Source organism: Prorops nasuta, unplaced genomic scaffold (genome assembly GCF_024137725.1).
Source record: "Prorops nasuta isolate Cenicafe-Biocafe unplaced genomic scaffold, Cenicafe_Pnas_1.2 PNAS00005, whole genome shotgun sequence".
NCBI lineage: Eukaryota > Metazoa > Arthropoda > Insecta > Hymenoptera > Bethylidae > Prorops > Prorops nasuta.
In genome coordinates this window covers 7,773,191-7,795,438 of record NW_027116802.1, presented here as the reverse complement: position 1 = coordinate 7,795,438, position 22,248 = coordinate 7,773,191, and the positions used below count along the sequence as shown (strand labels likewise).

At 38.8% G+C, this 22,248-nt stretch overlaps 4 protein-coding genes across 8 annotated transcripts in view; 3 read left to right on the top strand and 1 right to left on the bottom strand.

Moving 5' to 3' along the window:
• Positions 1-678: 678 nt before the first annotated feature.
• On the top strand, positions 679-3,751 carry LOC136773856 (uncharacterized). The gene is made up of 5 exons (XM_066727776.1): positions 679-2,126; positions 2,215-2,390; positions 2,487-2,678; positions 2,762-2,965; positions 3,046-3,751. The coding sequence occupies exons 1-5, from the start codon at positions 2,078-2,080 to the stop codon at positions 3,253-3,255; spliced, it is 831 nt and encodes a 276-aa protein (XP_066583873.1). The 5' UTR covers positions 679-2,077; the 3' UTR covers positions 3,256-3,751.
• A 412-nt stretch (positions 3,752-4,163) lies between these two features.
• LOC136773293 (post-GPI attachment to proteins factor 2-like) lies at positions 4,164-7,066 on the top strand. Its single transcript, XM_066726851.1, has 5 exons — positions 4,164-4,542; positions 4,990-5,291; positions 5,361-5,628; positions 5,714-5,911; positions 5,996-7,066. Exons 2-5 carry the CDS (start codon positions 5,112-5,114, stop codon positions 6,127-6,129), a joined length of 780 nt encoding a protein of 259 aa, XP_066582948.1. The 5' UTR covers positions 4,164-4,542; positions 4,990-5,111; the 3' UTR covers positions 6,130-7,066.
• Positions 7,067-8,517: 1,451 nt separating this feature from the next.
• On the bottom strand, positions 8,518-9,328 carry LOC136773831 (integrator complex subunit 12-like). The gene is made up of 3 exons (XM_066727742.1): positions 9,059-9,328; positions 8,727-8,997; positions 8,518-8,656 (listed from the first exon to the last, which is right to left on the bottom strand). The coding sequence occupies exons 1-3, from the start codon at positions 9,326-9,328 to the stop codon at positions 8,523-8,525; spliced, it is 675 nt and encodes a 224-aa protein (XP_066583839.1). The 3' UTR covers positions 8,518-8,522.
• Positions 9,329-12,268: 2,940 nt separating this feature from the next.
• Positions 12,269-22,248, top strand: part of scalloped (TEA domain transcription factor 1 homolog scalloped) — an 87,634-nt gene continuing 77,654 nt past the window's right edge. For 3 of the 5 annotated variants that reach the window (XM_066727495.1, XM_066727493.1, XM_066727492.1), the window contains exon 1: positions 13,807-15,304. In XM_066727495.1, coding sequence (XP_066583592.1) covers positions 15,280-15,304 — 25 coding nt within the window. In that variant the 5' untranslated portion in view covers positions 13,807-15,279. Of the gene's footprint in view, positions 12,861-13,806; positions 15,305-22,248 lie in introns of those variants that run through there. The other 2 variants (XM_066727491.1, XM_066727496.1) reach the window with 2 other exon arrangements.

The following is a 22,248-nucleotide window of genomic DNA, read 5'->3' as shown; positions in this document are numbered from 1 at the left end:
AATTTCCTCGATTTTTATATTCATAAAATACTGGAGAAAAAAACATAGAAAGAAACAAATATTATTATCTGCACAGCTTTGGCGAAATTTCCCAGCAAATCGATTTAAGGGACTGTCAGGACAAAATTGTTCATATTCTGAGAAAGCAGTTTGGAGGCTGCGAGTGCTGCAAGTGTAGTCCCAACGTTGGAGGTATGATTGGATAAATGGTGATAATTATTTGGGAGAAAAAAATGTTGGATTCCTTAATTTTTAGAGGAGGAGAGTGGGAAGATGTGCAAGCTTTATCAACAAAAAGGCACGTGTACAGATCGAAGGTGCAGGTTGAATGTAGCCAGGAAAATTATAGAGTCAATAATGAAAGACTCGAAGCGTGCAGAGAAACGGTTGAAAGTGAGAAAGAAGCGAAAATTGAAGAATTGTTGCGATTACTCGGACGATCCATCGACTCTGGAAACTTGCACGGAGGATAATTGCGATAGTGGAAGATCCGAAGAATCGCCGGAAATCGAGGACAGCGAGTTTGGAGGGGGGGAAAAAAAAAGAAATTTTCTTTAAATCAATTATCTTTCCATCGGTAGAATTTTAATATCGAATTGTTTTCTTGCTTTGTGGCACCTCGATCGAAGCCTGATCTTTGTTTATTAACGGTAATTTGAGATAAGGTTTGGTAACTTGGACAAATATGCGTGAAGTGATTGAAAAAACCGGAGGTGAGGAAAAAAGTGGGGGAAGAGGAAAAATAGAGGAGACTTTTTAAAAGGAAAATCGAATTTTATTATATATAGAACGACGTTGACAATATTTGATTTGGAGTGTACAAAAGCGTCTGGAAGAATTAGCATAAATTAATCGGTTTCTCACGACTGACTTGTTGACAGATTTTTCAAAAATCTAATCAACCATCTGTTTCGTCGAATAAACTGGTCATGCGCATTTAACGAGCTATCGCGCAAATACAAAATTAGATAAGAAATTCGCTTCTGAGAATCTTTGAGCTAAATTATCTCAGTATAAGAGACCTTCGATTCCCATAAAGTTTTTCACATTTGCTCGAGCTGATCAGAGTGGTGTTTTTCATACGTCGATCACTCGCTACTGTCCTGATGCTCGTGTATTTGTTCAATCTTATCGCCAATTGCAAAATTTACTGGCACGAGAACTACCGAGGCACGGCCGTGAAATTCGTCAAATCACGATTTTCACCCGAAAACCATTTATTTTGTCAAAAGTGGTAAAAGAGTTGCAATAAATTCACTGATAACTAAATGGAAGATTCATTATATAAGAAGATAATTGTTGTTATACATGGAGTTTTAATAGTAAATAACTTATTGATTTTTGACACGTGGTGTGGGGAGTGACAAGAAATAGATAAAGTGGAGAAAATAATTTAAATTACAAATCTAACTAATAGCAACATGACTTTAACGAGAAAGTAGAGAAATGAATTACAAAATTTATATTAATATTTAAATTACCCCCCGTATAATTACAGAAAATATTAATTTGTCACGTGGGACCTTTTTGAAACTCTTTAATACTTGGATTCAAAAGAACACTATGTAAAACTATTGCATTTATCATAGAGTTACCGAATTAACTGAATTTTTACATCCACACTCAAAGTCAAATTAAAACGTGTACCCTCTGTATAATATAAAGGGATGATGATCGTTAAAAGCACTCGTATTTAATAAAAAGCGAATCGTTGATAATTGGCGTGTGATTTGGGGAACAACAGGAAGTTATGTGTATGAATTTCACGAGAAAGTGGAAAGAGACTGTCACTGGCAGACCGGGCCGGTAGTCCGGAAACTACTGAACGTTTATGATCGATGAGCTAATCTGCTTATTTTAGCGCGTTTGTTTCAAACCAAGTATGGAATCGCAAAGAGAGAGAGAGAGAGAGAGAGAGAGAGAGAGAGAGAGAGATAAAGCATAGGGCGGAATCAGCAAAGCGCCATTCTCCATTTTGGAAAAGTCAACACAGCGCGCACGACCATAAGTTGTACGAAGAAGTCATGAACCGTATAAAAGAGTCCGCCACTCCGCGCATTATTCAGTCTGAGCCAAAATGACTACAACTATATATCTCGCCTCCTTCCTCGTTATTCTCTCAGCTGGTAATTACGAACCTTCTTAATTATCTTCATTAGTGAAAAAATTGTTATTTATTTTCCGCATACTTCTTAAAATGTTAAATTCTTCCAGTATCGGCTGCGGACGAAATCAATTTGGGTTTGGTCTCCAAAGCGTTTGGAGAAAAAATTGAATCCTACGATGTTAGGCCACTGGAGCAAAAAGTCCCTTATAAGAAATTCTTTAAGAATTTCTCCAACATAACGATGGAGTTGATCAACGATATCAGCGTCGAATTGTACAGACAGGTAAGTTGAGAAATTTTGCAATTTTAAGAAACGAATAATTTATCCAAGAATCTTAATTATAATTGATTAATGAATTATTCCTCGGTGGACATTCAGGCCAGAATGGAGTCCCAGCTGGTGTGCAACGAAGTGGTGAGCGCGGCTGACTCGATCGATTATCAGATCAATCAGACTCTGCAGGGTACGCCGAAAGTTCAAACGAGTTTGAACGAGACCGTTTACAAATTATCCATTCGTTTCATGAGATTTTTGAAACTGAAGCCTGGAGAAGCCGGCGTGGCCCATCCCGTAAGTATAATATTATATATATATATATATAGTCTCGCGAAGGGACGCGTAATAATCGCTGAATTTTCTTGGATTTTCCGCAGCAATTGCCAAAGCTCCCAGCTCGGGACAGCGATTTCAACTTTTTCACCAACTACCATACGGCGAATGAATTGTTTCTGGAGTTAAACAAGATCTTCGACACTCATTTGTCAAATATTCGACTGTTGCTCACGTCGAGTTACCAAAGAGGCTGGTCCGCTGCCAGAAAGATCTTGAAACGTATGCAGACTCAATTTAGGAACGAGGTGATTAATTTGTTTCCATTTTCCTCGCAACGATTTATTGACTTGTTGGAATTAATATTCACGAGGAGCTTTATTTTCAGTTCGTGAATGGATACCAGCTTTATAATTATGGCATGGTGGCCAAGAGAATGTTGAGCAAGGAAAAGACTCTGTTGGTTCTCGTGGATGGACCCGTATGGTCCGAAATGAGGCACTACGGGAAACTCGTGGAAAAAGCCTTTGACGCAGTTTTCCCCACCCCCGAATCCCGATCCGAGTATAGCAAACTATTTATTAATTCTGAAACCTAGTCTAGTCCATTGGAGAGCTAATCTATTTAAATCTAATTATAAAAATGATAATGGACACGTGTATTACGCAATGTGGACACAACTGTATATATACGTAAAATTAATTTACGATGTACGAATTTTGGCAGCTCGATCTTGCTAATATTTCGTATATCCATAGTATTTATTATCTCTTATGTATAATTATGTACAAATTATATCCATGACTCTTCTCCCTGTTCTTCGGTGCCTTAAACGAAAAGCTCGATTAAATATTTAAATATTGTAAAAAATGTTTTAGTAAAATTACCTGTATATCATTTATATTCAGCATAAAACAATAAACCAATGCACTGATAACGACGACATTTAAATGTTTTATGATTTACATGTGTAAAACAGATAAATATTGCTGAGAATATAATAAAATTGTATTAATCTGTACCCGCGAGGAAACCTGACAATCTGCCTGACCTTCATCGGACAATAAAAGTTTATGCTCAATATTACATTGTCTTAAAAATTTATCCTAAAAGTGATAAATTGGCTGAGCTTTATTAAATACCGCATGAGAACCGTAATAACTGTAATAATTTTTAATTTTACCTACTCAAAATTAATATAATTTAATTAAGATTAGTCAATTTGTCAATGTAAACGGGAAATGGTATTTTATTTAGACAAAAGAATCTATGCCGCAAAATTATCATTCTCATGTATTATATATACATATATGCATTATTATAAGATAAGTTCCTTTTTTTTCATAAAACATTTATGTTTAATTTAAAAGTATCATATCAATCCACAAAATTAACTTTACTGTCAATCGTTATTAATTATTTGCCATTACCAAAGATAGCTGAGCGAAAAATTGTATGTTCTTCGCGTCAATGTTACTTTTTGACTATAGTATAATTTGTTTTGAATATAATCGTTATTTCTTATAAATTAGGAAGATAATTATGAAGAGAAAAATATAATTTTGACTTTTATAATTCACAATCTCATTTCGAGTATTACAGAAAGTCAAAGAAAGCAAAAAAGCAAAAGTCTGGCAATACAAATTTGGTTGGGTTTACATGTTTAAAATGGCTGCTCCAATCGCTGCCATGTAATGAAGCCTTGAGTTTTCTGGTCAGTGGATACTGGTGAATACTGGTGGATGTGGATACAGTCATACAGATAGTATGTAGGATACTCACAGATACTGAGATTCAGCAAGTTTGTATTGGTTTATAGTATCAGCTAGCAGACGACTACTTACCAGAGACGACGATACTAGTAATGGAACTTATCGTCAGACAGGTAATAAATCCAATACAGTTTCTATTATATTATCGTTAATGAATAGTTATCCGTCTTACCGATCCACAGGTCAATTTCATTCTCAATGAAATATACTTGAAAGTGTTTGAAATTGAATTAATGCAAAATCAGTAAAACATCGGCATTGCGCACATCCATGATTATTGGAATTATCATAGCGTCTAGCATTTAATCTTTTATCTAAATTTTCTTATTTACTAAATGTACCTTTGACTTACAGTAAGAATTTTTAATAGTAATCAAAATTCTCGGTTTCTTTATATCCATAAATGAACGTTTTTATAGAACGTCACTTCTTTGCTAAAAATAGAAATGTGGGTTGGAAAAATCAATCTCTATTGAAAATATTTACAATCTCTTTCCTGTATTCCTTTTATACAATGGAAAAGCTTATACAGATTGTAATTTCAGTTTTTTCTTTTCCAGACATGCAGTCGAGAGCTAAATGCTAATACACTTGACTAACTGTTGATAAATTTTCAAGCTGAGCTTCTGCACAATGATGCTTTAATTTATGTATTTTATTGTCCTCCCAATACTCGTAAAAGATGTTAGATCCCATAACGGACTTAGATAATGGACAAAATACCAAACATTCTTTATACTTAGCTGTGTCTTTTAAGAAGCTATGCGTAGGGACCGTTTTCTTGCCTTTAGCTAGTTTAGTAATATGCTTTGTTACAGCATATATATTTCAGCAAGATGATATTCATGAAACTCATTGTAGGGTAAGAATCCTTGCTGTCATTTATATTTACATATAGTACTATTTCTTTTAATAAAAATATTATTTTTAGGTTTATAATGTTTTGCCATCAATTTCTGCAATCACTGGTGTATCTCCCCAAACCTATTTGTGGCGTATAAGTGTTGCTCTTCATATTGGGCCAAGATTGATAATTGCCAATGTCTACTACTCCTATTATTGCAAAGTACTCAAAAGTATAACGGATGTACCAACTAAAATCTTGGGCTATAGACTATTAAATTTATGTTATTGGCTGAATATTGCAGAAGTTGCATCTTTGTGCGGTGTTACCTACATTTCTAACAGAGAAAATTATGGTAAGTAATAAGTGGAGTCTATTATCGATTGATATGGATAACTGTAGTATAATTAGTATATTCTTATTATGTCAATTGATTTCAGCAATACACGAAAAAATTTTTATAGTATTTATGATTAGTTCTCTCACATACATGCTGACTGCTGTAAGACTAGGTCATTTGATAACCCCAAACTCAGAAAGCCTTCGGTACAAGCAGGCACTCTTTATTACAAGTATTGTCAGTACAGTAGGACTTGTAATTTTCTTCTTGAAACATAGACTGCTTTGTCATGATCTGGGTAAAAAATTAATGTGCATAAATATATTATTAACCTATTGCATAATAAGGTAGCTTACCTATCATTTATTGTTTTTCCCAACAGCATTTAGTTGGTTCTCATTATGCGAGTATGTGATAGCCACAGCAAATATGGGATTTCACTTTACAGTGATTCTGGATTTTCCAAAGGAGCAGCTTGTCGTAGGACATGATTTAACTGCCATAAAAGTGGATTAACAACTTAGAATAATATTCCTTCATCATTGTCATCTCAAAGTGCCTATTGTCTTTATCTGGAAGTACTTTTGATCAATTACTTAATAATAATTCTATAGTATTCAATCAGTTTATGTGATGCTGTACAATGCACAAAGCTGAAATTTGGTAAAATTTTGGCATTTTCGTTGAAAAGAATTTACTATATTATATAATTTTTTATTATAAATATTTTCCATTAAATATAAAGGACTTCTGTTTCCAAAATAAGGCATTGGCAACTTTCCAGATGATAAAGCATGACACGTAAAATGGCCTTTTAATTAGAATAATTTAAAGAAAGAATCTAGAATTGTAGTATTATACAATATCCTCTAAACAATCAGCACTTATATTTATATAGGGAACGTAATTCCAATAGCGATGAAATAGTCATCCGGACGTATTAATTAAATTAGGTAAAATACCATTTTTTAAGATGCCTTTGTAGAAAATTTTGCAAGGTGAAACATTCTAGTCGATGATATAAATTAATTCTAGTCGTGAATCAGTTTCCTGAGTTTACTTCCTAATGAGATCAAATCTGCATTTATAAAGCTGCACTTTTTTCAGTAATCTACTGAAATTTAAAGTATATGGAAGTGTGTGTAAAGGCATTGTAGAACCTAAAGAGAAAACTATTTATTCTGGGGAGATAAGTCTTAAAGATTTCATACTAGAATACAGTGATCAGACATAGTGTGATAAAAAGCGAAAGATTGCTGTTATTTCTTTAGTTGACAGGTGAATGCTAAGAACCATTGTGTCCCAAAACATTTTTGAATCCTTTATTAATAGTGAGATAAGATGTACGATGCTAACAGTTCCAAAATATTTGCCAATATGATGCACAATTGTTAAGATTTTGCTTCTTGATATGCCAAAGAAACTTTATTAAAGATTTATTATTAGATTAATATTTAAATTTCTTTACTGTAACTATTTCATATTATGGACACATGTACATTACGAAACTATGTCTTCTGATACTTCATTCTAGAAGCTTACAGTCTCAGCAGTATGAATTTAGATAGCACTTGCAATTTTGGAAGTATCCTTTTTGCACAGTTTTGAAACTAGGGATTAAACTTATGAAAAGCTTTATGTTCCTCTTATGAAATCATTGCAACTTATATTAAGTGAACGCGTATATAAAAGAGATTATAAAATTGCAACGTTAAAATTATTTAAAATAGGGCTATAGAAAAAAACTATATTTAAGCTACTGGTATTATGCAAAGTTTTCAATCTCACTGTGAGGCTTGCTCCTAATTTACTAGAGTGTAAAAATAAGTATGATGTACAGTTGTGGTTAGAATTAATAATAATTGCTAGATGTTAATTTGTGCCAAGAAGAAGCACTAAAAATATTACTATTACCGATGTGGCGTCGAACGGTTAATCAACATTCAAAATACTTTGGTGAATGAACTAATGTGATTTACACTTTACCTTGCTCCTTTAGTGTGTGTTAGGAAATTTCATAAGATTATTTAAATTGTCATTATTTTTATTAATGGAATGCAGTGTTGATTAAGAGTGAGTAGCCTTGACGATTGTCAAGACATTTAATCGATGCCAATAATTGGCACATCAATGACAGCTGCAAATTCTTTTTATAAGTCAGTGTATTATTAGTTACAGTTTAATCTGCAGTGATTGAACAAAGGTTTTATCAGTTTTATTATACATTAATATATACATGTACATATGTATATACCTCTTGAAGAAACAAGTATTTTTTTAAGATCAAACGCCAGTAAATTAAACATATCTGTCAAGGGGTGTACTCTCTAAACTCCTATTGTCCATAAATTCGTGCACAATCATAAATAACAATGAAACGGTAACAGTTAATGACAAAACAGATTATAGTTCCATTGACGGTAAAACAATTTTATTCCACTCAACGTATGATCTTCATATAGTGATTTATTTAATGTTTACTGTATCATGTATCTGTATGGGAGGCAAATTTACGAAAATTAAATTTACAAATCTTAATGGTAAAGGAAGGACAGAGGGAAACGCGAAAGTTAGTCGGATAGTGTGCTTTAGGGAATAGTTTAATCGAGCTTAGTTCAAGAGGCGGAAAATGTCTGTAGCGTGTAGTGAAAATAATGATATTTAATTATTAATGATATTAATCCCCGAGTAAAAATGACATTGTAAAATAGTGTAAATGATTTATGGTAGGTTAAACAGAGCGATCCTGTATTATAAATGAAATTAATCAATGAGAGTGCAAAACTTTTAAGGAAATGGACGAAGCAACGAGATTATGCTTAAATTATGTAAAAGAGACGATTAAACAATAAAAAGTTTAAAGAATTTCACTTACTCGTCGATCAATGCCCCATAAATTGTGTTTTACCTCAAATACGTCCTGTCCACTTTGAGCCAACTCTCTTTTTGAAAGTGCAGCTTTTCAGCAAGGACTCTGATGTCCTTTTTCGCGAAGGGAGCAACTGCGGTCCCCCGTGAAAGTTAATGGCAGTTCTCGTGGGTTCTGGTAAAATTACAAGGCGGTCTAGCTACTTCTCTTTATCTTCCAAATATTGCTAAAGGAAGAATAGTACCCTCTGCTTTAAACTTTTTCGACGTTTCCTTGATGTTCTGCTCCAGGGAAATTTTGCTCTGACTTTTCTCAGGGCTTTTCCGAGGATCACTCTCAGTCTCGACGCAAGGAGAATTCAATTTCGCACAGCAAGAGCTGCAACGCCAGACGAATCTTGGATCATGAACATTCGTGTCAATTATCGCTGGTGAATGACAGAGAGGGTGATAAGTCTCTTGACAATCCTGGCACTCGATCAAAATCAGCGGACCAAGCTTCGAATCCTTGCAAACCTATATCAATCGAGTGGCCTTACATCGATACTTTTCTCGCATGAAAAAACAAGATAATTACCCTGCAGACAGCTCCGTCGCTGGTTCCCTCGTCAGGAATCGAAATGATGGGAATTTCTTCTTCCTCGGAAAGGCACTCCTCTTCGTTCATATTCTCCTCGTATCGAGTTTCATTGATTTTATCGTAATCGTAAAGAACACCGCCAGATTTCCTCTCGAGGGCAATTTCGAGCATTTTCCTAAGTTTCTCCGTGCTGTCCTTTTTCACCGAGTGTAGCAAAGCGATAGCTCTGCGAATCTCCTCCTCGAACTCAGTTTGATCGGAATTCATCGCGGGAAAAATTGCTATAGGTACCTCTTTGCAAATGTAAAATGTAATAAGATGGCGATGATATCAAAGTAAACGAATTATTAAATCGTGCTTTGTCCGCCCTCAGCTGTTTTATTCGTGCAAAATTCAATCAGACTCGAAAGTCGAAGGAACGATGAGGCGCACGAGTGTAAATGTAAGTTATATATTTTTGCATTTTAACGCGAGAAATAATTTCAAAACCCAGCTGTGCTTTTCGAGACAATGCGCACCTACAAGAATATTAATTTATCAATTTAAGGGGGAAATCCACTATTAAAATATTTTACAAATGAAATAATTGCGAGTAATGTAAAGCGTGCCTTGAGTGACGGGCTCTAAATATGTAATAATAATAGCATCTCGTCGCAGAATAAACTGCATAGCTCGACTTTGCGAAGAATTTGATCGAAATCTGTCGCGATATTTCCCAGGTATGCCAGGTGAGACGCCACCCCACGGCGCGCGATCCTCTTATTCTTCAATATCTTCTTCATATTTCCCCGGCGAAGCATTACTATCGACCTTCTTCCTTCTCAATGTTATTGCTAAATAAAAAAAAAAAAAGCTGCCACAATGGAGAAACGATAAATCCTTATAGGAGAATTTCACGATAATACTATACATAATAGAAGAGAATAGTGAAAAGGACTCGCGAAGGATTATTAAAGGGTATATTTTTGATATAAAAAGGAGAGCAGGTAAAAATTGTTGAAGATGCTTGGTATTTTCGAATGCGTCATTCGCGTGATACTTTAATACCTTTCTATCGTATATAGCAACGAGTAAATCTCCGCCGTGATAAGACCCGCCAGGAATCTCACCCCCGCGGAACATCCGCCGTTATAAGAAATGTTTTCAAAGTTTATGAGGACGAGGTGAAGACTCGCTAAGGTGCCTTTCGCTTCCCTTCTCCTCCCTTTGTCCTTTCCATCTCACTTCCTCCCCTTCCTATTCGATAAAGTGGGAGAGTCATGATTCTCGCAATAAAAGCTCCTTTATCGTCCTTTTGCCCTCCATCTATCCCTTTTCGTGATATTCCTTTAATCAGTTGTGCGATTAACTAAAAAACATCCCCTCGCTTTTATCATTATTTCACTTTGCTCTTCTCTATATCCTCACTTCGCTTCCTACACTTTCATATCTGTATTATACTAAATAAAACACCAGTGGCAAATTGAACTACGAGAGGTTTTCAAGCAAATACCTCTTGAGGAGGGAGGAGGGGGAGTTTATTTCAGGGGGAAGATATTGTTATAGATGTTTAGGTGAAGTGGACGGGGGGGGGGGGGGGAGATGCTTTAACAGATTTGTATCCGTTTGTCGAGTGGTTCGGTAGGAGAAATCAGTTTGTTGGTGTTGGTAAATGCAAGTCTTCCCCCCACCCTCTCCCGCAACACCAGGTTTGCCATCCATGACCTCTTCCACCCCTCGCCGTTCCACCCCCTGAATATCCAGTCTAGTTGGAAGGGGTTAAGAGGAAGGGGGAGGGGGACCACGGTTCTGTGCGATATCCTGCATATCTCGGCATACCGTCCCCGTCGTTTCCGACATTGCTGGCCGCTTCGAGGAGGCCGAAAGGGGGAGGGGGTGGAATAATCCCACTCGTTCAACGTCTACGGCTCGTGTTTCCGGCCGGATTCCGCTCGATTTCACCCCCGAGCTTCCCCGACAAGCCACTTCGTCATAATTGAGTGCTGCAAAATCCCCAAATGTCACCTTCGAACATCATCGCCCACGAAAAAACAAACTTTACAAATTCGAAAAGTCAAAAATTCATCTCCTTCGATCAAATCGTTCTTTAACATTTTTATATACCAAACCAAATGGCGCAGAGTCCTTGGTTTCAGTTTGCAGAATAGATGTCACTCTTGAGAATGTTGTAGCACGAAAAAAGATGTTTGCTGATTCGTTTCCAAAAACTAGCCTCTTTCCTCCTTGAATTAAATATAGTTTTTAAAAATGTTTCCATCAACGATTTGTTTCGGGGGCCGACGTAGTGCAAAGATTTTTATTTTAGAGTTTAGAGAACGGAAGAAAATACTTTTGGCACGTCTCTATAACCACCAATGGAGGTTACCAAAAGCGAAACTCGCGCTGGGTGAACCGAGGGGACGACCAATTCCGCAGGTTTGCTTCGAATTCGTGACGTCACAAGAATGGTAGGGCCGTATCGCATTCGCACGATGCCTCCTCAAAGCGGAATGAAGTTATGGTCCAATTCCGGACCTCTTATACGATATCTAGCAGCCCTCCTCCTCTTCAGCGAACCCTTAAAATTCCGCTATCTAACCGAGAATTCTATCCCAGATTTCACCTCTGCACCCTTGCAACACTGAAAATCACCACGATATAAGAATTTCATTGATGTATGGGTAGGGAAGATTTTATCTGTAAATATCGAGGAGAGTTTGCAAAAGAAAATTTTGTAATGCCACTTCGAAGAAGGAAACGGCGTTAGCTGGAACGGACTTATTGTTGTCGGCAGAGATTTTAAGAATTATTTACTCGTGGCTAGAGGCACAACATTCGGTATCAAATTGCTTTCCGCAAAGTCGGACTTGCAGTATTTGAAAGCGGCCCACGCTGTCAATTCATTATTTGCGATGTAACCAAAGCAGAAATCCGCGGCGGGTGAACGGGATTCGTTTACTCCTATTTGTTATTTCTGCAACGTCGCAAATTTTTCACCCGCCAATCAACCATTGAATTACAATGGTTGACAATGGAAAATAACACTTATTTAGGTAGTGTACAAAATTTCTTTCTGGCTTAGCAAATTTTATTCAAAATGGTTATTGACAGTTTAAATTAACGTAATTATCAACTCCTGCGGTTTTTAATTGCGTTTACATACTCTCCATTTCCGCAAATATTAACGGATTGTTGTCAGTTCAATGGTGATTTTTGTGGGTAGAGCAAGCCAAGCATTTTATTTTAGACTTTGAGCGTGTAAACCTTTTTATTTGATTAACAGTGAAATCAGTAATTCCTTTTTTTACTCTAATTACAATCATATTACCGAGATAAAATAAGGTTATGATAGTAGCATAAAGTAAAGATTTGATTTATGCAATATAATTGTCGAGAACGACCGTATAATCTCTATTGCATACACAGGAGAGATAGGAAGGATGGAATATGGAAATAGAGGGAAAACTCGTAGATAAAAGGAAAATATGTGCGTAAAAAAGTTTCGACATGGTGCGTAAGCGAGAGGGGGTTCGGGTGTAACCGGTGGTTTTCGTAAGGTATCGGGTTGCTCTCGGTAGGACTCGTTGGTCTTCGGTGATACTCGGCTTCTGGTTTCTCCCGCGGCCGCAAAAGCGGTGTCAGCGGATGCGCAGAACGGTTGCGCAGCGGTTGTGTGCGTTGTCCAGATTCTTTGTGCCATTCCTGGCATACCAAAAACAAGAGTGGTGACTGCGCTCGTATTTACCGGGGTGCAGCCCTGCGCGCTAATATAACGTGCGATTTTCCGCGTGAATCGGACGCCACGCAAGGTCGCCCAGTGGTAAGTAGAAACAGCAAAAATCCATCATAAACGTCATAAGTGAATATTTCCTGCGATTCCCCGAGCGTCCACGCCCGTCCACGGCGTCCTCAGCTAGCGCCAGAAAACGTCAAGCAAGTCGAAATTCAAACTAACCTTACCGAGCCCAACGAATTAATCCGCTGCCGAATCCCCCGGCTATTCTCACCCTTGCCATTCAAACACTTGCTGAATTTATTACCAACGCGTCAACAATTACACGTAGAAATATTTATTGTTATCACGGACGCCGTGAAATTTTTCCCGGGAAACGAATCGTGTTAAACGACTACTGGTGCTGATATGTAGTGTAACCTGAAGGAGCTTCATAGGATTCTGCGGAACGAGCACTATATGTCGACGTTGACCGACTATCTTTGTGATTTGCATCCTACCTGGCTAAATCTCAACAAAGATCCTCGAAAACTATATATTGAGAATTAAGGAAAACCGAATCCAGTTTGATTTTTAGCCATGTGAGTAGAAGTATTCTATTTCTGTTTTTTTTTTCTGTCATTTGTTTCACATAAACTTTTTCGTGTTCGAAATTTGTTGCGCGACAATCTGAAATAGACAGTGAAATATGTTTTAAAGACTAATTTTATTACTTCTTTTCTTGTCTCTCATTGTATCAATGAATTTCAATTTGCAAGCAAGTTGTAAAGTGTGTCGGTTCTGAATAAGTACTTTACGCAATTTTTCAATAACCAAATCAATTTAAAGTGTAATTAAATTATATTATTCAGTGATTGTTCGATGATAATATCTGTAATTATCAGAATGACGGTGGATCGTTGAATCTTCAAGAATTTCTAGAAAATTTGAATATAGCGAGCGTGCGAGCGTATCAGTTTTGGAGTAAAATTTGAAAAATATGTGTGAGAATTTTTTAGGATTAGAATGAAGATAATTTCGGCGAGAGGTGTTGGGAGAATATAGTTGAAGCGAGATGCGAGAATGGTGCTGGGGGAGGATAAAAAGGGTGAAAAGGAAGGATTTTTAGTGGGTTGTTGTGGGAGTGGGTGGGTGGAGGGTGGTAGTCGTTGAGGAGGGGAAATATTCGGTTTGTGGATATAGTCAGCTGTGTCTTGGTAGGTGCTGGCGGAGGGAACGCACGTCGCTTTAGTTGAGGTTAGAACGACTCGGCGAGGTGGTAGTGGTGGTGGTGGCTGCGTGCGTTTCCCTCGCTAGCGCGCCACGACAGAAACGTGCCCGCCTGCTGCCGGCCTGCTTGCTGCCTGCCAGCGAGTCCTGCTGAGAATTCGCGTGCTCAATTATTGATCCGCGACGGCCTGTGCGTGCGAAAAATCCTCGCCAACTCCAGGAAGTCCACCTAAACATCGCCGGCCTTCCCCTGGAGCGGCATTGTTGCCCGCTTGCTCTCCGCAACTGACAACTTGCTTATAACCTCGCAAAACGCAACCCCCGCCACATCTTACTGCAATATATATATATAGGATAATTTCGAGAACTCTACCAACGACCGAATACACTTTTCCCAACAGTTTTTTTTTCATCAAAAACTACAAATTTCTTTGCCCCCTCCCTCTACTTTCTCTCACACCCATTCAGTGGCATCGAGCCCAAGAAGATTATTAAGGAGAAAAAGACGCAGTGTGCTACATTGGTGTTGTGTTTTTGGAAACAGTGCGTGCTAAAAGATCATTGTGTTTTTGGCTGGAGCTCAGATTGGTAATGCAGTGTGTGTTTTGACCTGTAAACGATCTGTTTTCTGGCTTTGCTCGTCGCTCGCGTTTTTCCAAAAGCTCCACTTGATCTTGTCGGAGAAGAAATTGTGTTTTTTTTTATCGACTCGCAATATATTTTATTATTCGAAATGTTTTCTTAGCAGTGTGTGATTTGTGTCCTACTGTGTTTTATCTCGAGCATTTTTATTTTACAAAGCCAGCTCGAAGGTCAGTTATTTCCAAGTGATTTCAGTGCTGCTTCGGTCCAACTTTTCCTTCCTCGCTTCCCAGTTGGAATTTTTTTCGCCACCTGCACGACGCTTTGATTTTTTCACTCAACCTCGCGCAGCAAAGTGAAGTTTTCGCGACGACTTTCACCGGTGATATACGTTTTGAGAAATTGCACAGTGACGTTGAACAAATTTTTCACTTTACTCTCACGATTTCACGGAAGAGATCTGTGCGCGTGTGTTTCCCATCGTCGGACCAATCAACGGTCAAGCTGCAAATGCCAGTTTTGCGTTGTTTCGCACGACTAGAAGTCCCGGCGAAATTGGGCGAGTGATTTTGAGTGTTTCGAGGCAATCCGCGAGGATTTCCGTTGACTTCGTCGTCGTCGTCAAAGACGACGACGACGGCCACGTCGTGGATCCCTGAAAATCTCGCAGGAAAATCCCAGGAGTAGCCGATCGACCATCTGCGCCGCGACTTGGATGGATACTGTTCATTATTTTTGGAGTGAGTTATTCCCATTAGCCGCGAATTTTACCGTCGGCCAGTGGCGTTGTTTACACGCGTCCCTAACCTAAAACCTCGCCGACGGCGGAAGTTTTCCTTACTTTTCACCGGAAGTGACGCAGTCTCGTCTCTGTTGGTCTGCCAGTCAGGTGTTCCGTGACAACAACAACTCCACTTAATTCTCTCATTTCTCAACACACACGCACACACCCACCAGCACGCACACCTCCAACTACTCGTGGAAAGAAGTTATAAATATGCGTCAGGTTTTACCGCGATGACTACAAAATTGATGAATTTCCTGAAGTGTCAAAACCGTTGGAATGAATTTCATTTAGAAACGATCGGGAATAATTCTGTTCGATCTCGCGTCGAGATTAAAAGTTTAAGGGGGCAGTTAGGGAGGAGGAGGGGGGGGGGGGGAGGGGGATTTTCCGCAATCAGCCGGAATGATTTACACGGTAGATTCGATTTGATTAAGCGTGATTTTGCCGGATAATAATGCAGCGGCGCGATTTTTCCTCGCGGGTGAATCGTGACCGGCGAGCGTGACCGGCTAACGAACGCGATGGGGAAAAAAATCGAGTGACAGTTTATGGCACAATGACGTTATCACAGTAGGTTATCGAAAATAATTCCACGGGAACGCGCGCAGTTACATAAATTTAATCGGTGAGTTGTCGCGTTATCGGCCAGGCACGGCTAGGTACGCCATTTACCAAACATCACCGACCGCGTGTTCGGCCATTTGCAATTTGCCATTCTGCCGATCACGGGCGCGGAATTAGCCGTGGAAATCGCAAATTACGCGCCGTCGCATTCTCCCCTCTCCGAACACTCGCAAATCCAGTTTTCCGCCTTGGACATCGAAAGTGTTCCTTCTCCCCCCCCCCCCTCCCCCCCACCTTCCCCTTCCCCATCACCGATCAGGTTTTAAGAGACTTCCGTAAGAATCGGTGAGATTTACACGCGCCGCGTTGTGCAAGGTCCAGCAAAAATGGCGGCCAGACTCTCCAACCATCCATCCATATCGCTTACCTGTCCCTCAATGAAGCTACCTACCCCTTTGCGATAATAATAAGAAAATGGAATGCTTCTCTTTGGGAGAAAAGATTTCTTCTTTGTTTATCACTTTTATCCGAAGAAACGTGTCAAATGAAAAAGGAATCTTCGGGACGATCAGCGCTCTTGCCAACTATCACCTTTCTTCTTCTTCTTCTTCTTCGTTGAGTCTCTATAACATGGAAGGTTTTTTTTTTATGAAATATCACCGACGTGTTTCTGGTGGAAATTGACGTACTCTCTATCCGTGGAACAATAATATTATTCGCCGTATCTTATCCGAGCTTTGGCTCTACCTGCCCTATCGTAAAATTACGTGCTCGCTCATTAATCGCATTTTGATTTTTCTCCGTAACATGTGAGAAATCAGTGTGTGGTTCGCTCGATTCGCCAATTAGTATGCTCCACCCACGGACAAAAATAAATCGAGCTCAGTGATTTATTCGCGCTCAATTTCTCGCAATGAATATAATATATTTCGTTGCTTAGAATTGTATTATTTTTTGTTTTTTTGAAAGAGTGGTAAAGCCGGAGGATTTTTGTATCTTTTTATTAAACGGTGAAAGCATATATCTTTGCCATGGGTTAATTGATTGCTCGAGTTTGCGTAATGAGTAATACATTGTCGTGTGAATGATGTCGTTCGATTTTGTCAGAGTATTTTCTCCTACCGTCTGGTAGATAAGATACAAGGTGAGATAAGCAGCGCCGGTGGCGAAGACTACGAGAGACGCGAGGCCAGCGAACGGGATTTGAATATCGATTTATCGATTACCGAGGTATCGCTCCCGGCTCGACTATCTTCGATCCAGCGAGAATTGACGAAAAAAGCAAACAAAACAATCATGCTCGCCAGTCGCGAGAAATTGGAGGAAGAAAAATACTCCATTAGAGGCATCGAAAATAAACAAGGAGGGGTGTTGGAGGGGGGAGTTAACTCCCCGCTACTGCGAATTCCTACCTCGTTCGTCGAAGACGATTGTTCGCGCGATTCCAGAAACTTTTTGTCGAGGAATAAAGAAAAAGGCACAAAAGGTCAATGGCGAGAATTGATTTATCGCCAAGTTTGAAGAGCGTTTTTGCGAATTGGAATTTTTTCGCTGGTTGCGAGACTCGAATAGGGATTATCGAGTGAAAGGATTGTTTGTACAGGAGTTTTTATCAGGGCTCGCGTATTTTTCCTCCCGTCCAGTCGATCGTATCTCAGCGTGACAGCAGCTAGACTCATTAAGCAAAGCTTCTGTGCGATATAAATAGGATTTCTTGTCCCGTTGCTCTATGGAACAAGCAAATAGACACTTGCACACTCTCCCCCCCCCCCCCCCCCCTTCTTTTCTCGCTTCTTCTTTCCACCCGTGGACTTCTATTTGTCGTAGACGCTGCCAAATTGTCAAGCGACTAAAATTACGCCGCAAGGTGTGCGCGCTTTCTTGGAAAGCGAGCTGGACCCTTCCAGTTATCATCGTCAGAAATTGGATATTCTTGTTATAGTTTGGCTCTATTGACTAATAGAATTCATAGGGTAATAAAGATAACAACTCACTCGGAGAAAAGGAAACAAGTTTCAGTCTTTATTATTAAGCTGCTTTTCTTATACAGAGGAGAGCACATGAATTACACGATTCGTATATATATATATATATATATAGTTGATACGCACTAATTATAAACACAATATTATCTGGGGAAAATCACTGATTACTTATATATATATATATATATATATCCACGCTAACAATTCTATCCTACTAAAGTTACCGAGCACTTTGAAAAGAAGATTTTTGAATTTGTTTGAGGAGAAGGAGGAAGGAGCAAAAAGCAAAAAAAGGTAAGTCGTGCGATCCTGAAATCCGATAAGGCGATTACCGTTTAATTCCTAACATGAACGGAATTTGGAATGAATACAAGTGGACTGGCTGTATTTTTCATGGACAGAAGTGACGCGGGTAACGAAAATAGTCGAGTGTATTTAAGTCGAGTAATCGACACGTGTCGATGTCCCATCCGAGTTTTTCCTGCCTCCTCTCTAACCCTAATAAAAGTAACGTGTACGAAAGGTCGACGTTCCTGGATCGATTGGCGAAAAGGTCAAACGTCGCGGCATAAGACTTTTCATACACATTTAAACTGGTAAAACCGGCCCCTCCCCCCTCTTCTAGACGATCCAACGCCAGCAGCCAATTCAACTAGAAACGCCAGCCAACCTGTCCATACCGGTCCACATATACGTGTATATTTATGTGTATATATACATATATACTGTTCCAGCAGCCGGCATACCTTACGCACACGCTCCAACACCAATTTATCCACGATTAATCTCGCCTAATAAATCCAACTCAAACTTCCGATACTCGCCGAACGTGAAATCCCTGAACGCTCGCGCGCGCTTATCGCTTCCAGGGAAAACCACTGTGCGCTTGACTTTCTTTTTCCTCTAATCTCTCGATAGCTACACGTTGATAATTCGCTGGAAACTCGCGACGCGGCCTCTTTTTACGGGACAATCAGGATGATGATCGCAAGGTTTTTTAGGGGGCCAAGGACGACAAAAATTGCGCACCGTTGCACTACGCAAGAACAAAAAAAAACATTTTATCTAGCTTATCCGTAATATTGTTCATTGAGTCGAGTAAATTTATTTATTATTCAAATTTAATAAACAATTGCTTCGAATAAACAGATGTTTATTGTTTGTAAAAAATATAATAACATTGGTTATTCCTATTACTGTATTTACCGAGTTAAAGTGAGACCAAAGATATTCATAAATTTGTTAATGACGTATACGTAAATGTTGTGACAGTGGAACTCGACTGATTATATTAATTATATAGTTTATATATAGGCATTCAATTTTATTTTTCTTAGGACCAAGGAGACTCGAGTAAAATATCGAGAAAAATAATTCTTGTATTGTTTGAAAAACGTTATATTTGATATCTTTAGAATGTTTATCCAAAGCTATAAGTCGATTTTCAAAATTAATGCATGATTAAATTGACCCTTCTTATATGTTATTAAACATATAGTTTTAAACTTTAAAGATGTTTTTCTGGAGAAGTATAATTTTGAACGACGTACAATGTGCACCATGTACAATTAATCACTGTTTAAACAAAAATTTTACACGTATCTTCTTGTAACTTATTGGCTTTTGTACGAACATGATAGTTTACTAAACAAAATTGTAAAAATTTATTCATTTTTTTCTATATTTTTTTTATTAAATTTAGATTCTTACATGCAAAATGGACAAATATGCTGAAAGTAATCGTGCAACAAATTTTAATTTCTGGTAATTATAGCGACCTGGGCGTTGCACACTGTAAATCCTGATATGTTCTCAAACTACTACTGTACGCTATTTTAAAATATTAATTTGTAAGAAAAAATAGTAAAACTTCAATTAAACCATGAATATATTAATAAACTTATTATATGAATTTAATCACTATCTTTACTTGAAACTAACAAAAGTGTAAAAGGTCAGTCATTTACTTTACCCTTCCCCCAAAATGAAGCTCGACAGAATTATGCAAAATATGAAATAATTAATAATCTCCATCAATTCTTTATCATAAATCAACACGGTTAATTTATTTCCACATTAAACATTACTCCATTGTATTCATAAAATGAATTATTGAACAATTATACAAATCATTCTTAATATTGATAAAGTAATTCATTATTACATTAAAAAACTGTTAATCGATATTACGGATAATTTTTCAGAGTGTGATAATAGAAAATCACCGCGTGGTTACGTATATATACATAGACTATATAGGGGGAGATCTCGAAGGCGCGCGCGGGTGTAGCTAGAAAAGAAAAGTTTTCGCATAGCGGTATGAGCTTGTATTGGAGTAATTCTGTCGGCCGACAATGCCGGAGTCTCGCACAATTTTCTACGCCACAGCAATCACGCACGCGGAAACGACCCAGCCTTTTCCCCATCTGCCACAACGTAAACAAAACTTCCGCTAATCCTACTATATATATATATATATATATGCATACTGTATATTCCCTTGGATTCGTGCGTTTACGTCTCTTATCACGCCTCGGCCCTCTTCTGTATACAATAACAAATATCAACACACACGCACACTGATAATTTTTCTATTCGACACTTTGGGTCCGCTCGAGATTGAAATTTCCATTGGAGAGATTTTTTGACAGAGGGGGGGGGGGGGGGAGGGGAGTCACATTGATTCGGCTGATTTTAATCTTGGAAGATTTCGAACGATCGATCAGAGAGAGTTTGGGTTGTCGGTGGTTCAGCTGGTATGCAGCTTGCTTTTGGAAACAGGAGGGGGTGGCGAGAGGGTGAATATCACAAGCGACCATTCTGCTGGGCCTGATTGGCCAGGTGGCGAGTCACCCTATGATTTTCCAACTCCCCTCGAATTCCCTCGGGAAACTTTTGCTCGCCAACCGACGCAACCTATTCTCTCATCGACCAATTTACCAACATTTCCACTCTTCCTTCTTCAAACGGCTCGCGAATCAAACGCTTATTCATCTTCTCGTGTTTATTCAAATATTTTGTAAGCTGGATATCGTTGTTTATTGAAAATATATTACAGTGTGTAAACTTTGTACTTCCTATATAGAAGATTTTTTTTCGAACCCCAGTGAATTTAACAATATTTTCACTCTTACTCGCCTCCGAAAACGATCGTTCTTGCAAATGATTTTTTCCCCAGAATTTCATGGCGTACCTAACGAAAGGGGGATTACGCGAAACATTGGCGATTATCGAGAAAACGCTACGGTGTATGATAAATGAATGAGATTTGATGGGGTGAGAGGTTGTTTCTTCCTTTTAGAGTTTTACGAAGGTTTAAAAGGGGTCTGGCGGCCTCGGTCTAGACTCGCATTTTTACGGCACTCCCCGAGAGTTAATAGAAACCGTCCAGATCGAAGCTTGGATAAGAAAGAAGGTGATCCTCTCCCTGGGTCGAATACCTAACTGCATGCTAGAAATAGTTCCGCGAAGACTCGAGAGGCCGGGATGACTTTTACTCTCTCTCTCTCTCTCTCTCTCGCCTAAAACAAAGAACCACCCTCCCTCACCCCTCCCCCGATTTCCGATCCCGTCCTTCGTGTCATGGTACCGCACCACCACGCCGATCCATCCAGCTTTAAAAGCAAAAAAAGAACAAATTCCAGGAAAACGCGTAATAAATCATTTGCAAATCCCACGGAGATATTAATGCCCGCGCGATTTATCCGCAACAAGTGAATTTGTAGATTTTATCGGGACCGCTGGATCGAAGAGTGAAATTACGCGTAGATCGCCGTGTTGCAGCTGGGATTTATGACAAACGCGCGAATTAAAGTCGTCAGATAGGACGAGCGAACGAGGTACGATTAACGGTTCAGTATTCGGGTGCAGAGATCGTGAAAAAAATCCCAGGGATTTCTACGAATCGATAGGAATCGGCAATCTCGGGAGATAGCCAATCGCACACGTGCAATCGTGCATGCACACGCGCGCATATAACATATATACACACTGATAAATTATTATAAGCGGCGCGTCGGTGCGCGCATCGCGTATCATAGAAATCTTCGTGGAACGAAAGCTGCGCTCTCCGGAAGCTCCGCCTAATCAGAAATTTATCGTGCCATGCAGGAACGACGCGCGATCCTCGTTAAACTGTGGCAAATTTATGCGCGCGCTAACCGCTAAAAACTCGCCTGCGCTTGAAAACCCGACTCATGCATCGATAATCACTTAGTATCTCTCGAAAAAAGAAATGAATTTTGCCGAATCACGCTCCACGTGATTCCACCGAGATATCTCTGTCGAAACAATAAGAAGAAAAAAACTCAAAGCAATAATAGTGTGACTTTGGAGATTCCAGTGGAGT

Coding starts and splice junctions, on each gene's coding strand:
- LOC136773856 (XM_066727776.1), top strand. CDS start 2,078: ATGACTACAACTATATATCTCGCCTCCTTCCTCGTTATTCTCTCAGCT. Junction 2,127..2,214: donor CCTCGTTATTCTCTCAGCTG/GTAATTACGAAC, acceptor AAATTCTTCCAG/TATCGGCTGCGGACGAAATC. Junction 2,679..2,761: donor AAGCCGGCGTGGCCCATCCC/GTAAGTATAATA, acceptor GATTTTCCGCAG/CAATTGCCAAAGCTCCCAGC.
- LOC136773293 (XM_066726851.1), top strand. CDS start 5,112: ATGTTAGATCCCATAACGGACTTAGATAATGGACAAAATACCAAACAT. Junction 5,292..5,360: donor TTCATGAAACTCATTGTAGG/GTAAGAATCCTT, acceptor TATTATTTTTAG/GTTTATAATGTTTTGCCATC. Junction 5,629..5,713: donor TTCTAACAGAGAAAATTATG/GTAAGTAATAAG, acceptor AATTGATTTCAG/CAATACACGAAAAAATTTTT.
- LOC136773831 (XM_066727742.1), bottom strand. CDS start 9,328: ATGAATTCCGATCAAACTGAGTTCGAGGAGGAGATTCGCAGAGCTATC. Junction 8,998..9,058: donor GCGACGGAGCTGTCTGCAGG/GTAATTATCTTG, acceptor CGATTGATATAG/GTTTGCAAGGATTCGAAGCT. Junction 8,657..8,726: donor GAAAAAGTTTAAAGCAGAGG/GTACTATTCTTC, acceptor TAATTTTACCAG/AACCCACGAGAACTGCCATT.